We start from the raw sequence: 14,024 nt of genomic DNA on the forward strand, positions 1-14,024 counted from the left end.
TAAACACACTTTGTATGGAGTTATTCCATGACATTTGTATATGTGTAGGGTATATTGTATAAGGTATAAAATCGCGAATCGGGGGAGGGGGGACCTAGAAAGGTGGGGGTCCCCCTCGGTATTAACTTTTCGCCATTTACAAAGAAAATTGGCTTCAAAATAGAACAAATTTTAGTGATTTGGCTCCAGAGCCGGGCCTGCCCCTAGGTAGAAATCGCGCTCCTGAGGAGGTGGGGGTCTGGGTCCCCCTAGGTATTAACTTTAGGAAGGGGTCCCCCTCGAAATCGTGCACCTGGGGAGGTAGGTTTCCCTCGCTATTAACTTTTGCCATTTACAAAGAAAATTGGCTTCAAAATAGAACAAATTTTAGTGATTTGGCTCCAGAGCCGGGCCTGCCCCTAGGTAGAAATCGCGCTCCTGAGGAGGTGGGGGTCTGGGTCCCCCTAGGTATTAACTTTAGGTAGGGGTCCCCCTCGAAATCGTGCACCTGGGGAGGTAGGTTTCCCTCGCTATTAACTTTTGCCATTTACAAAGAAAATTAGCCTTCAAAATACAACAAATCTCACTTGAAATATTGTTAAAAATGTAAATGTTATTAATTTACCTCTGAAAAAAGTTTTAATAAAATAACACAAAAAATTTAAATGTAGATGTAAGCAAAATCCTAATAGGTCAATATAACCCATCTAAATTTCTTTCTGAAAATACAATATAAGAATAAACTGTACATTTACTAGAAATGTGTGCCTTGGATATTGTACAATTTGCATACATACATTTTTTGGAAAAATACCTTTTTTTAAATCTGACTTTGAACCATTTCTGTGGAATGGCCCATATAAAGGTACCATTGCAATACTGTAGCTTTAAAGGAGAGAAGATGAGAATCTCCGCTACACCACACAACTACAAAACTTGTAGGCCTGTATTCAAAAATGCAAAATAGCCTTAAACAGAACTAATTACCCTCCTCAAACAAACTGTCTGAGTGGGGGCATTAACATTTAAAGTGCATCGACATTTGCGGTCGGCAACAACCATCATTCTCTCCAACAGCTGCTCCACCACATACGCAGTATTTCTTGTACACGCATGCGCAGCACCACCACTCTTTTCGCGCGAAACACTCAAGAGGGCCGGCCGAATCTTCAACCTGTGACTTTGATTGGACGCCGCAACCCAAAAGACGGAATATGTTGATGAGCCACCGGTGTGTCGGCCAATCAGCACTCGGATTCCACAGCGAGAGAAGCCTGGTGGCGCGAAAAGACACACAACAGTGCTGTGATCGACACGAGGTGTTCTGCACTGAGTATTTCTCAACAACTTTTTAAAAGCTTTACAGAAAAATGGCTGTCGAAGTTGTGGAGGATCAGGAGATGAGGGAGGCGCAGAGGGATTACCTGGATTTTCTTGACGATGATGTAAGTATAACGCATGTATTATATACTTATTACCAGTTAAAGTAGAGAAGTTAACGTGCCTTATAAGAACAAAGGCCCACTCGTATGAAACATAATGTTAATTACTTTAAAAAGTTTGTGTTTATTGACAACTTTTTTTTCGCATCTTTACCCCTTTCCAGCAAGACCAGGGCATTTATCAGAGCAAAGTACGACAGATGATCAGCGAAAACAAAGCCAGGCTCATTGTGAACCTCAACGACCTCCGGCGCCGCAACGAAAAGCGAGCAGTCAAGTATGTTCAGTTCTTTAAACAGTTGCTCTACTTATACTTTATAGTACAGTGTATGTACACATGCATAAATAACATTATAGTATAGTATTCATATGCCATGCATAATAATATATTGATGTAAGATTTTAATAAGGTCTCTTCTGCTCACCCAGCCTGCATTTATCTGATCCAAAGTACAGCAAAACAGTAATATTTTGAAATATTTTTACTATTTAAAATAACTGCTTTTTATTTGAATAAATCTTTAAATAGGTAAATAGTGTATATCTGCTATGAAAGCTTTTTTTATATAAAAAAAAATGTTGATCTTTCTATATATCAAAGAATCCTGAAAAGAATGTGCTCAACCGTTTTAAATATTGATAATAATAATAATAATAATAATAAATGTTTCTTGAACAGCAAATCAGTATATTAGAAGGATTTCTGAAGGATCATGTGACACTTAAGACTGCAGTAATGAAATTTAGCTTTGATCACAGGAATAAATTACATTTTAAAATATATTCAAATACAAAGCAGTTATTTTAAATAATAAAAAATATTTTAAAATACTACTACTTTTGCTTTGATCAAATAAATGCAGGCTTGGTGAGCAGAAGAGACTTCCTTAAAAAAAACATGTACTGAAACCACAGTTTACCATTATAAAATTTTTTCACTGAAGTAATCAATCTCTGGTCCTCAGGCTGCTGAATAATGCTTTTGAAGAGCTCCTGGCATTCCAGCGTGCCCTGAAAGATCTGGTGGCTTCAATAGATGCCACTTACGCCAAGCAACACGAAGAGTTCTTCATCGGTCTGGAGGGCAGCTTCGGCAGCAAACACGTCTCCCCTCGAACCCTGACCTCTCGCCTGTTGGGTAGCATGGTGTGTTTGGAGGGCATTGTCACCAAATGTAGGTCCAACCGTATTTATGTACATAAAGAATTCATATGTTGCATAGATGGTGCATTGATAAAATGTTCTCCTTATATTTACAGGCTCTTTGGTGCGTCCCAAAGTAGTGCGCAGTGTGCACTACTGCCCAGCCACTAAGAAGACCATGGAGCGCAAATACACTGATATGACCTCTCTGGATGCCTTTCCATCAAGTGCCATTTATCCCACCAAGGTACTGTATGGTTCTGGACCCCTGTTTGATAATACCTGGTGTGGATTGTTCATAAATGGTTTCTTTGAAGTTCTCACTCTTTATATTCGATCCATTCAGGATGAGGAGAACAATCCACTGGAGACTGAGTTCGGACTGTCCATCTATAAAGACCACCAGACCATCACAATTCAGGAGATGCCGGAGAAAGCCCCTGCCGGGCAGCTGCCCCGCTCTGTGGACATCATCCTGGACAATGACTTGGTGGACGCTATAAAGCCAGGGGACCGTACGCAGGTGATCGGCACCTACCGCTGCCTGCCTGGCAAGAAGGGTGGATTCACCTCGGGCACCTTCAGGTACTGTTTTAGAGTATTATCAGTGTATTAAAATGTAAAGTAAAAAGTATAAATCCTATATATATCTTGTTCCCCATGTGTGTTTGTTCAGGACCATCATGATCGCCTGCCACGTCAAACAGATGAGCAAAGAAGTCACTCACTACTTCTCTGCAGATGATGTGGCCAAGATCAAGAGCTTCTGCAGAACTCGCTCTAAGGTAAGAGAATGAAATGTGTCTAGGATTTGGACACGTAACATTTGTGCACATGCCTAGTGCATCATTATTTTTTTTAGACATTGGAGCTTTGCAGTTATGTTTTTTAACACAAATGCTTTATTTGTCTTTCTACCCCTGTAGAATTTGTTTGATCAGTTGGCTCGCTCCCTGGCCCCCAGTATTCATGGTCATGAGTACATAAAGAAGGCCATCCTGTGTATGCTTCTGGGAGGGGTGGAGAAGGTTTTGGAGAACGGCTCACGCATTAGAGGAGACATCAATGTGCTTCTTATAGGTATTTACTTGCTTAGATTTGCATAAATATGAAGTCTAGTAGGTCACTGGTCAATCCTATATTTTAAGAAGGACAGTAAACAGACTAAAACTAAAATAAATAAGTGACTTGAATTGTTTTTAGTGCTTTAATAACATTTTTGGGTGGTGTTCTTTACAGACCCAGCAGATGGCGCCATTTATCAATTGATTTAATTTTAAGAAAATGAAAACAGATTGAATTAGTTCACTTCCAGAATTAAGAAATCCTGATAATTTACTCACCCCCATGTCATTTAAGACGTTCATGTCTTTCTTTAATCAGTTAAGTTTTTTGAGGAAAACATTGCAGGATTTTTCTGCATATAGTGGACTTCAATGGTTCCTGATGGTTTTAATTTTCAAATTGCACTTCAATGCAGCTTCAAAGTGTCAGAGGCAGACAGTATGGAAATATTTTTACTGTGTTGTAAGTGTCTGTACTTTATCAAAGTGTTTTTCTTTAGAAAACTTTACTTCAGCAACATTCCAAAGCATAATATTGTACCTTTTACTGCACTACGTTTCATATTAAATATCATTTAATACTTAATTACATTAGAAATCTATTACTTTATTACTTTTTCTCAGGTAAAAGTAATTCAAAGATTTACTTGAGTACAAGAAAGTACTACATTTTTAATTTTCTAAAGTATTAAAGTTAAAACAAAGAACAACATTTATTTATGAAATGTAGTGCAGTAAAAAGTATGACATTATGCGTTGGAATGTAGTGAAGTAAAGTTTTACCAAGAAAAACACTGATAAACTACAGATACTTTTTAAATGTAATTTAGTAAAGTAAAAATACTTTACTACTGTCCGTCTCTGCAAAGCGTTCTACATAATCCCAGCCAAGGCATAAGGGTCTTATCTAGTTAAACGATCTGTCATTTTCTAAGAAAAATACAAATTTTTATACTTTTAAACCACAAATGATAAATAAATTCTGCATATATCTCTCTATTTCTCAGGTGACCCCTCAGTGGCCAAGTCTCAGCTGCTCCGGTACGTTCTGCACACTGCTCCTCGTGCCATTCCCACCACAGGCCGAGGTTCATCAGGTGTAGGTCTGACCGCAGCCGTCACCACTGACCAAGAGACAGGTACTGCATTTCACACACACACACACACACACACACACACACACACACACACACACACACACACCCACACTGGTTTACATGTTTTATGGGGACATTCCATAGGCGTAATGGTTTTTATACTGTACAACCCGTACTTTCTATCACCCTACACCTAAACCTAGCCCTCACAGGAGATTGTGCACACTTTTACTTCGTCAAAAAAACTCATTTTGCATGATTTATAAGCCTGTTTCCTCATGGGGACCTGAGAAATGTCCCCACAAGGTCAAAATCTACTGGTATTACTATCCTTGTGGGGACATTTGGTTCCCACAACGTGATGAATACCAGGTGCACACACACACACACACACACACACACACCAGCTTTGCTTATTTCAGAATTTTGGTGTTCTCTTAATATTAAGTTGTGTCTGTTTCTCAGGTGAGCGACGTCTTGAGGCTGGTGCCATGGTTTTGGGAGATCGAGGGGTGGTCTGTATTGACGAGTTTGACAAAATGTCAGACATGGATCGCACTGCTATCCATGAGGTCATGGAACAGGGCCGTGTCACCATCGCCAAGGCCGGCATTCATGCTCGACTGAACGCTCGCTGCAGTGTCCTGGCAGCTGCCAACCCTGTGTATGGCAGAGTAAGTGCTTCATTTGGTGTTTGTAAGATCTGAATTCTCTTGCATTATTTCATAATGTTATTTCTAATAAATATCCGGTTTAGTTCAAGCAATCAGACTTGATAGAACAAGGATCTGGACTTTTGATACTAGTCTCCTCCTTGCAGCTAATGTTCTATTTTATGAATTTGTCTTCATTTTTTTTATCATTTCTCTCCTAGTATGATCAGTATAAGACCCCCATGGAGAACATCGGTCTGCAGGACTCCCTGCTGTCTCGTTTTGATTTGCTCTTCATCATGCTGGATCAGATGGACCCAGAGCAGGACCGTGAGATCTCCGACCACGTCTTGCGCATGCACCGCTATAGAGATCCTCATGAGCAGGATGGAGCAGGTACAAGCTGAGAGATAGACAATAAAATGTGATATTCTTTATTAGGAATTGTGTTGCAAATAGCATGTGCTGTAGTGTTTATTGGACTCCCATGTGCTTGTGTGTTTCAGCTCTTGCTCTTGGTGGTGCAGTCGATGCACTGGCTACTGAAGACCCTGATGTAACTCAGGAGGAAGAAGAGGAGCTACAAGTGTATGAGAAACACAATCCACTCCTCCATGGCAGCAAAAAACTCAGGTAGGACTTGTTCGTTTCATTCATGCAGCTCACAGTGGCTTATTCAGATCAGATTATGTCTGGTTTATGATATTGCCACATGGCTTCAAAGATGACATGATATTTGAATAGGGATGCCATGTTTAGCTTTTCTAAGTTTTCAAAACTTTTTTTTTTAAGTTTGAGGTTGGTTAGATGTTTAAATCAGAGTTGAAAATCTGATCAAGGCTGCATTTTTTTTGATGATAAATACAGTAAAAACAGTCATTTTGTGAAATATTAAAGTAACTGTTTTTAATTTCAATATATTTTTAAATGTATTTATTCGTGTGAAGTTTAGCAGCCATTACCTCAGTCATTAGTGTCACATGATCCTTCAGAAATCATTCTAATATGCTGATCTGTTTCTTTTTAGGGACAGAGTGGTGAGTAAAGCGTTTATGAGGAAGTACATCCACGTTGCCAAGGCTCTTTCTCCTGTTCTGACTCAAGATGCAGCCAATCACATTGCAGAGGAGTATTCACGACTGCGCAACCAGGAACAGCTCGGCTCTGACATTGCGCGGGTAAAAACAGGCCCAAATCAGCTCTCTTCTGAGTTGGTTTGCTGGTCTTTCAAGTATTGGTAAATAGTTGGTAAAAGGTCTTTTGCTATCAGATAACTAATTTGATGAATCTGCGTTGTGTTTTGTCCTCAGACATCACCGGTCACTGCTAGAACCCTGGAGACTTTGATCCGTTTGTCTACAGCTCACGCCAAAGCTCGCATGAGCAAAGCTGTGGAACTGATCGACACAGAAGTTGCTGTGGAACTTGTGCAGTTTGCTTATTTCAAAAAGGTCTGTATGTTAACATTGTAGCTCATTGGTCACAGTTGTTTACTAGTTCAGTAGAGGACATATAAAAAATCTGACTTTTGTTTTTTTGAAAAGCATTTCTGTGCAAGCATATGAGAAAACAAGTCACTCAGATTTCACTCTTTCTGTGATGTAGAAAGGGGATCTTATTACAATACAACCATCCCTTAATCTCAATATTACCACCCCGGCGCCGCCATTTTGTTTTCACAAGCGACAGTGGTAGTAACGCCATGGTGAAAGTTCAAGCAAAGCATGCTAACTGTTCTGTCTTTGGCTGCACAGATGAGCACAGAACACTATTCCCAAGCCCAAGTCCCAGCCGTCAGAGGAGACGAGAGCAGTGGATTTATTGATTTATTTACTGTAAATTACGCTAATGCCAAACAAATCTAATATAAACATGCAATTTCTATCCCAGCTTTTTACCTTCACAGACATAAACAACTGTTTTTGTAACCCATGTGTGTTTTTAACATAAACTTGTGTGTATTTGACAGGTTAAGCGCAGTAAGACATGAAAGAGAACTTAGTTTAGTACTCACATGCCATGTGACAGCCGGTTTCTTTGCGAGTGCTTCGGATGTGTGCGCTTAAAACCCTATATTAGAAGTTTAAACTAATATGGCTTTAAAACACATGATTTCAACGCTTTAAACATGAAAATCCAAAACCAAACATGGTTTTTTGACAAAATATCTGAGGTGCAAGCAAAGGCACAGTTCTATTCTAGAAAAGGGGGCGGGAAACAGCAGCTCATTTGCATTTAAAGAGCCATGTACAAAAATAGTGTGATTCTGCTTTCTCTCAAAATAGGCATTTTTAAAATTAATTAATATAATTAATGATCTGTGGGGTATTTTGAGCTGAAACTTCACAGACACATTCTGGGGATACTTGAGACTTATATTACAGCTTATAAAAAGGGGCATAATGGGTCTCCTTTAAAAGATGGATACTGTATAGATTTACATAGAGTTTATAGATCCCTACTTTTTAATTTTTATGTATTGTACATATGTTGTACTTAATTTCCTATCTATTAAATTAATATATCAGACCCTTATTTCCCATTCTTTAGGTTTTGGAGAAGGATCGTAAGCGCTCTAGAAATGGTGAGCAGGATGCAGCCTCAGAGGATGAGGAGGAGGAGGAGAATGAAGTACAAGACACACCTCGAACACAAAGAAAAAGGTCTAGTGTTACTACTGTTCAAAAGTTTGTTCTCGAAAGCAGTCACTTACACTCACCAAGGCTGCATTTTATATGATATATAAAACTGTAATATTCTGGAATATTATTACAATTTCAAATAACTGTTTTCTCTTTTTAAATATCTTAAAATGCAATTTATTCCTGTGATGGAAAAGCTGAATTTTCTGAGTGAGTTTTCTCCTCTTTTGTCCTGTAGGAGGCGCCGTTCTGAGCGCAGAGCGTCTCAGGGCAGTGAGTCATATGACCCGTATGACTTTGATACTGAGACTGATGTACCACAAAGTAAGCTAAACCAACAACAAACAGTTTATATGTGATATATTAAATGGGTTAATTTTATTCATAAGGATTTTTTAAATGAATATACATTTTTATTATTTAAAAACAATTTTTGTAACATAAAAATCTATTTAAATTATGTTGATATAGTTGATTGATTTAAATTCTACATAATTTTTTTTTATAAATATGCCACATAATTGTTTCTTAAAGAAATAATTTTAATGCAATTACAATTATAAATGCATACAAGTCAAAAGTTTACATTTTAGTCTGCAAAATGTTAATTATTTTACCAAAATAACAGGGATCATACAAAATGCATGGCATTTTTAGTACTGACCTGAATAAGATATTTCACATAAAAGATGTTTATATATATATATATATATATATATATATATAGTCCACAAGAGAAAGAGTTGAATTTATAAAAAAATTACCCTGTTCAAAGGTTTACATACACTTGATTTTTAATACTGTGTTGTTACCTCAATGATCCACAGCTGTGTCCTGAACAGTTAAACTGTCTGCTGTTCTTCAGAAGAGTCCTTCAGGTCCCACAAATTCTTTGGTTTTTCAACCTTTTTCGTGTATTTGAACTCTTTTCAACAAAGACTGTATGATTTTGGGATCCATATTTTCACACTGGGGGACTCATATGCAACCATTACAGAAGGTTCAAACGCTCACTGATGCTCCAGAAGGAAGCACAGTGCATTAAGAGCTAAAATTGAAAGTGAGGGTAAATTTAACTTATTTTGTCTTCTGGAAAACATGTAAGTATCTTCTGTAGCTTCTGAAGGGCAGTACTAAATAAAAAAAATGGTATTTAAGCAAAATAAGAAAAATGTACACATCTTCATTCTGTTCCAAAGTTTACACCCTGGCCCTTAATGCATTGTTTTTGCTCCTGAAGCTTTAGTGAGCATTTGAACCTTCTGTAATAGTTGCATATGAGTCCTTCAGTTGTCCTCAAAATCATACAGTCATTGTTGGAAAGGGTTCAAATACACAAAAATGCTGAAAAACCAAAGAATTTGTGGGACCTGAAGGTTTAACTGTTTGGGACAAACCGGGGACTCATGAACAACTATCACTAAACAAACAAACAAAAAAAAAAAAACGGCTGTGGATCAATCAGGTAACAGCACGATACGTAATTGTCTTTTATGTGAAATATCTTAATCAGGTCAGTACTAAATAAAAAATAATATATTACTTGCATTTTGTATGATCCCTCTTATTTTGGTAAAATAATTAACATTTTGCAAATTCTGCTTGGTGTATGTAAACTGTATGTAAATAAAAAAAAATTATGAAATTATATTGTTTTAAAGATATTTTACTTATTTTAAAAATCACTTTTTATCATAATGCACATAAAATGCACATTCAATTGATTTCTTCTTTTTTTGTTTTATTTTAGTTCAGTCCCCAGCTCCTGCGAGGCAGGATGAGGAGCCAATGGACACTCCTGATCAGAACGGTCACGCAGAGTTGTCTGACGGCAGGTAGGCATTCAGGCTTTGTTTGCTGAGATTTTCGGTATCCCTTATACTCAGCATTTTTAAAGTGCTGCCACATTCTTTTGAAGTATTGTTTCTGATTAAGTTCTAGACAGAAACTGCGTCGCTTGCAGGACGACTGATTGTTTCGGATGCCGTATGTCTGACACACCGTGTGTGCTTTTGTTGTAGGTTGAAGGAGTTCAAAACCGCATTGCTGGAGGTGTTCCGCTCTTCTCATGCTCAGTCAGTTGGCATGCTCGCTCTGATGGAGAGCATCAACAAGAGCTGCCCATCACAGTTTAAAGAAACCGAGGTCCGTGCCGCCCTCAACCGCATGCAGGATGACAACCAGGTTATGGTGGCCGACGACATCGTCTTCCTTATATAAAAGGATCTATTTTAGAAGATTTGCAATGTCTGTGCAATTTTTGTTTTCATTTTTGTACATGCATACGCTTGCATGTATTTCTCAACATTTTCATTCACTCAAGACATTTTCTCTTTTCTCTTTCTTACTGTAAATTTTTTCACATGCTTAAAAAAACAATCCAGTTTGATTGTTGCCAAGACATTTTTAGTTATTTTTTTCTCTCTAACATTTGTTTAATGTTTATCAGCATTCTTAGATTTGGTTAATATTCTTCAGAAATCAGCCTTTTCTGTTGTTTTAATATTTTTCTTAAGAATAGCTTGGACCTGTGTCTGCAGATTATTTTATTTCGTTTTACAACTTGTAAATACTGATTTATTGTTTAAAAAAATTGTTAAACCACAGAAAATGTAAAAATGAATTGGTGTCAGAATAAATAAATTGTTCAGTCATACTACAGAATACAGTTCTGTTCAAGTTGTGACCTAGTACTCCAAACATTGAGCTGTGGTGCTCAAGCCGGAGATGCAGGTTTTAACTCATTTTCCCCATTCAGTATTTTCTGACCTTTCTATTTTGCCTCTGTCAATTAAAAAGTGGTAAAGTTTTCTCATTGACTTAATTGTATTTTTTTTCACACTGTCCACCTTTTTCTTTAATGCAAAAGTAAACCTATGGGTGGGACTTCCGGTTCATTAGCCCCTATAGGAAAATAACTACAGTTACGAGAAGAATAACTACAGTAAACGGTAAAACTGTTCGCACTACAAACCAGTCTACTCACAATTAAAATAATACATTAAAAAAAAAGGTAAGACCAATTTGCAATATCAAGCAGCCAAACTAGTTGTTCTCAGAGCTAAAAATAGCTGGACGCAGATGAGACCGAAAGTATTAATACACAAAAAAACTAATGATCAAGATCTAGCGTTGCATAAATCTCTGCACTTTAGCGTAACACCAAAAAGCCACATAACCTCAAACTAGTCATGCATTAGACATTCCCAGTCATTACAACCACTGTTTACCCGCATCGCCCTTTCAGTCAAGTGTGGGTAGAGTCTGTCTGTATTATTATGACTGGATTGTCTCATAGATGTAGAGCAAATGATGGTTTAAATGCAAAGTGCAGCTTCTCATTTATAAACTTTACTGCTAAAGCATGCAGGTGCTTCTAGATGTGTTTTTACTGTCCAGCTTTATAAAGGTTACAGAACCGTCTTTGAAATTGGTGTCTATAACCTTTATGTTTGTGTGGGACCTAGAGAAACCATAGTAAGGGGACAAGGCTACATTCCTGTCATCATTTACCTCACGTTGCTGCAAACTTGGACGACTGACTTTCTTTTGCGGAAGTACGAAGTTTGGAAAGCAAACAACATTGGACCCCATTGAGGTTTCAGGTTTGAAATGACATGAGGGTGAGAAAATGACAGAATTTTTTGCAACTTGTTATGCCATACAACATTAAACATACCGTTGTTTTTCTCGTCTGCTTGTAGCCTTTTGTCATTTTCTAAGAATGACTCAGGAGATGTTATCATATGCTTGTGGTCGGGCTAGTGTTGGCTGCTGGAATGTACTGTTTCAAGAACCAAGTCAGCACTTCAGTGACCTAAATTGAAATTAGTGGAGGAGTATAAGAACACTGTGTAGGGCTACAGGTGTCAGTTGGCGTATCTGGGGCAAATTTAAAACCGATTCGCCCAATGTAACCCTTTCATCCAGTGCTCTTAATAGTTAACGTGATTGTGAACAATACATTAACAGCATTCATTAAACGTAATATGACTTCCCGTTAATTTCAACTCATACAAAGGTTAAAAATAGTAATATTGTCAGAATTTAAAATAACTTTTTCTATTTGAAAATACTTTTGTTTCTGTAACAGTAAAGCTGAATTTTCAGCAGCCATTTATCCAGTCTTCAGACAAAAAGTGCGCAGACACTGCGCCGCATCCAGTGTAGAAAGCATCAGTTGACATTCTTCTCCTTATTTCCTTAGTGTTTTCATCACAGGTCATTGTCAAATTGGAGGGACTGAACGTAAATAATGCAACTGAACCGAACTAAACTCGCATATTTTGATTATTGCTGCTGAAAATGGTCAATATTGTCATGTTTTGGGTTGTACTGATTGTTCGGACCAGTATAAACATTTTAAGTACTATAGACTGCCAAAAGTTATAAGAAAGCAAGAGAAGAGTGCAGAAAACATTCTGAGGAACATAAGGCGTTTGTGCTTGGCTAAACCGAACCAGGATTTCCAGGGCAAGAATCTTGATAACATTTGTGTTTGTTCTTATCATTTCTGGTCAGGTAGGTGAAATATTAGGCTAATATCTAATATATTAGGCTAATAATTAATACTGCTCATACATATCTTTAGTTTGTCAAAATATTGTGCCCTTTCTTGCTTATTAAGTCCTTCTCTATATTTATTTTTATTTTATCCTTAATTTTTCCAGGAAGGTCCCATTGAGATAAAAAAAATCTCTTCTTCCAGGGAGGCCAAAATGATAAAGATGATTTAGCAGCTTTTTCCCAAGGTTTAGACAGCATAAATTAGCAGAATAAGGTATTAAGTAGTACATTAACCTTGCAATCCATGCTGTTGTTTACATCCAAGTATCGCCAGTATGGATGCGCATCTGGGTAACTTACCAAACTGTGTGACGTAAGTAAGTGTAAACCCTCTATCCACCTTTTTCCTGAGGTAACTCATGAGCGCTGCCATGATAGATTCTAACTTCCGTTACACTCTTAAAAATAAAGGTGCTTCACGATGCCATAGAAGAACCTTTTTGTCTAAATGGTTCCATAAAGAACCTGAAGAACCTTTCTGTTTCACAAATGGTTCTTTGTTTGCGAAAGAAGGTTCTTCAGATTATAAAAAGGTAAGAAAGAGATGGTTCTTTAAAGACTGAATGGTTCTTTGTGGAACCAAAAATGGTTCTAAGGCATAGCTGTGAAGAACCTTTTAAAGAACTCTTTTTAGATATATTAATAAACATAAATTCTTTCTCCAGGAGAAAGGTGGATAGCAGATAATGAACCAGAAGTCTCATCCATAGATTTACTCTGCTGTTAAAAAAAAAAGGTTGATAGACACGATTACTTCCAAAAAAAAAAAAAAAAAAAAATTAAGCTGGGCTAAATTTTTCAATATATTTTAACATTTCTCATTGTCTTTTGTTTGAACACTGCATTTATAAATTAATATTTAAAAAAAGAGGTTGTTACATTGTTTAGAATCATTAACAGCTGAGGAATGTTTAAGGCAACAAAACTTTAGCAGGATTGACACTTATGGTTGTCATATGTGCATGCTCACAATCAGCAAGATGCACCAGTGTTTACATTAGTTTACATATATATGGGACACTTTGTCTCGCATTTGATCAGCAAAAGCCCAGTCTTTCAGAACACAATCTACATATCCTGTCAAAGCTGCTGACCCATATAAAATGCATCTCAGTGCACCTGTGTACAAATTCGTTATTCAGAAGTCTAAAGCTGATGTGAATGTGGGTGAAATGTGAGAATGTTAGAGTTGAATGTCCAAGTTCAACAAATAGTCAAACAGAAGAACAATAATATTAATAGTAATAATAAACTGTTATTACAAAATGACTTGGTTTTCCATTGTCAGTGAGTTCAATGATCTCAAGATGAGTATCTACAGCACTCCAGATTTGTATCTACGTCAAGATCAGGAAGTTCAAAGCTGTCTCACCAGCCCATATAACAAAAGACGATTAGATGCAGGGCTCAGACACTTGCTGTTATTTGTGGACCAACT

General features: G+C 37.3%; 1 protein-coding gene across 1 annotated transcript; it reads left to right on the plus strand.

Annotated features, from left to right (window-relative positions):
• Positions 1-1,287: 1,287 nt before the first annotated feature.
• Positions 1,288-10,831, plus strand: mcm3 (minichromosome maintenance complex component 3). Its single transcript, XM_073816432.1, has 17 exons — positions 1,288-1,424; positions 1,586-1,698; positions 2,387-2,595; positions 2,681-2,811; positions 2,911-3,149; positions 3,241-3,349; positions 3,491-3,644; positions 4,636-4,767; positions 5,191-5,399; positions 5,600-5,774; positions 5,885-6,011; positions 6,406-6,556; positions 6,689-6,829; positions 7,929-8,041; positions 8,259-8,344; positions 9,771-9,855; positions 10,042-10,831. The coding sequence occupies exons 1-17, from the start codon at positions 1,350-1,352 to the stop codon at positions 10,238-10,240; spliced, it is 2,448 nt and encodes an 815-aa protein (XP_073672533.1). The 5' UTR covers positions 1,288-1,349; the 3' UTR covers positions 10,241-10,831.
• The last annotated feature ends 3,193 nt before the right edge of the window (positions 10,832-14,024 follow it).

Source organism: Garra rufa, chromosome 13 (assembly GCF_049309525.1).
Source record: "Garra rufa chromosome 13, GarRuf1.0, whole genome shotgun sequence".
Taxonomy (NCBI): domain Eukaryota; kingdom Metazoa; phylum Chordata; class Actinopteri; order Cypriniformes; family Cyprinidae; genus Garra; species Garra rufa.

What these genes read in the sequence shown, in the direction of transcription:
- mcm3 (XM_073816432.1), top strand. Translation starts at nt 1,350, where the DNA reads ATGGCTGTCGAAGTTGTGGAGGATCAGGAGATGAGGGAGGCGCAGAGG. An exon ending in TGGATTTTCTTGACGATGAT is followed by an intron (nt 1,425 to 1,585) that starts GTAAGTATAACG and finishes ACCCCTTTCCAG; the next exon opens with CAAGACCAGGGCATTTATCA. An exon ending in CACCACTGACCAAGAGACAG is followed by an intron (nt 4,768 to 5,190) that starts GTACTGCATTTC and finishes TCTGTTTCTCAG; the next exon opens with GTGAGCGACGTCTTGAGGCT.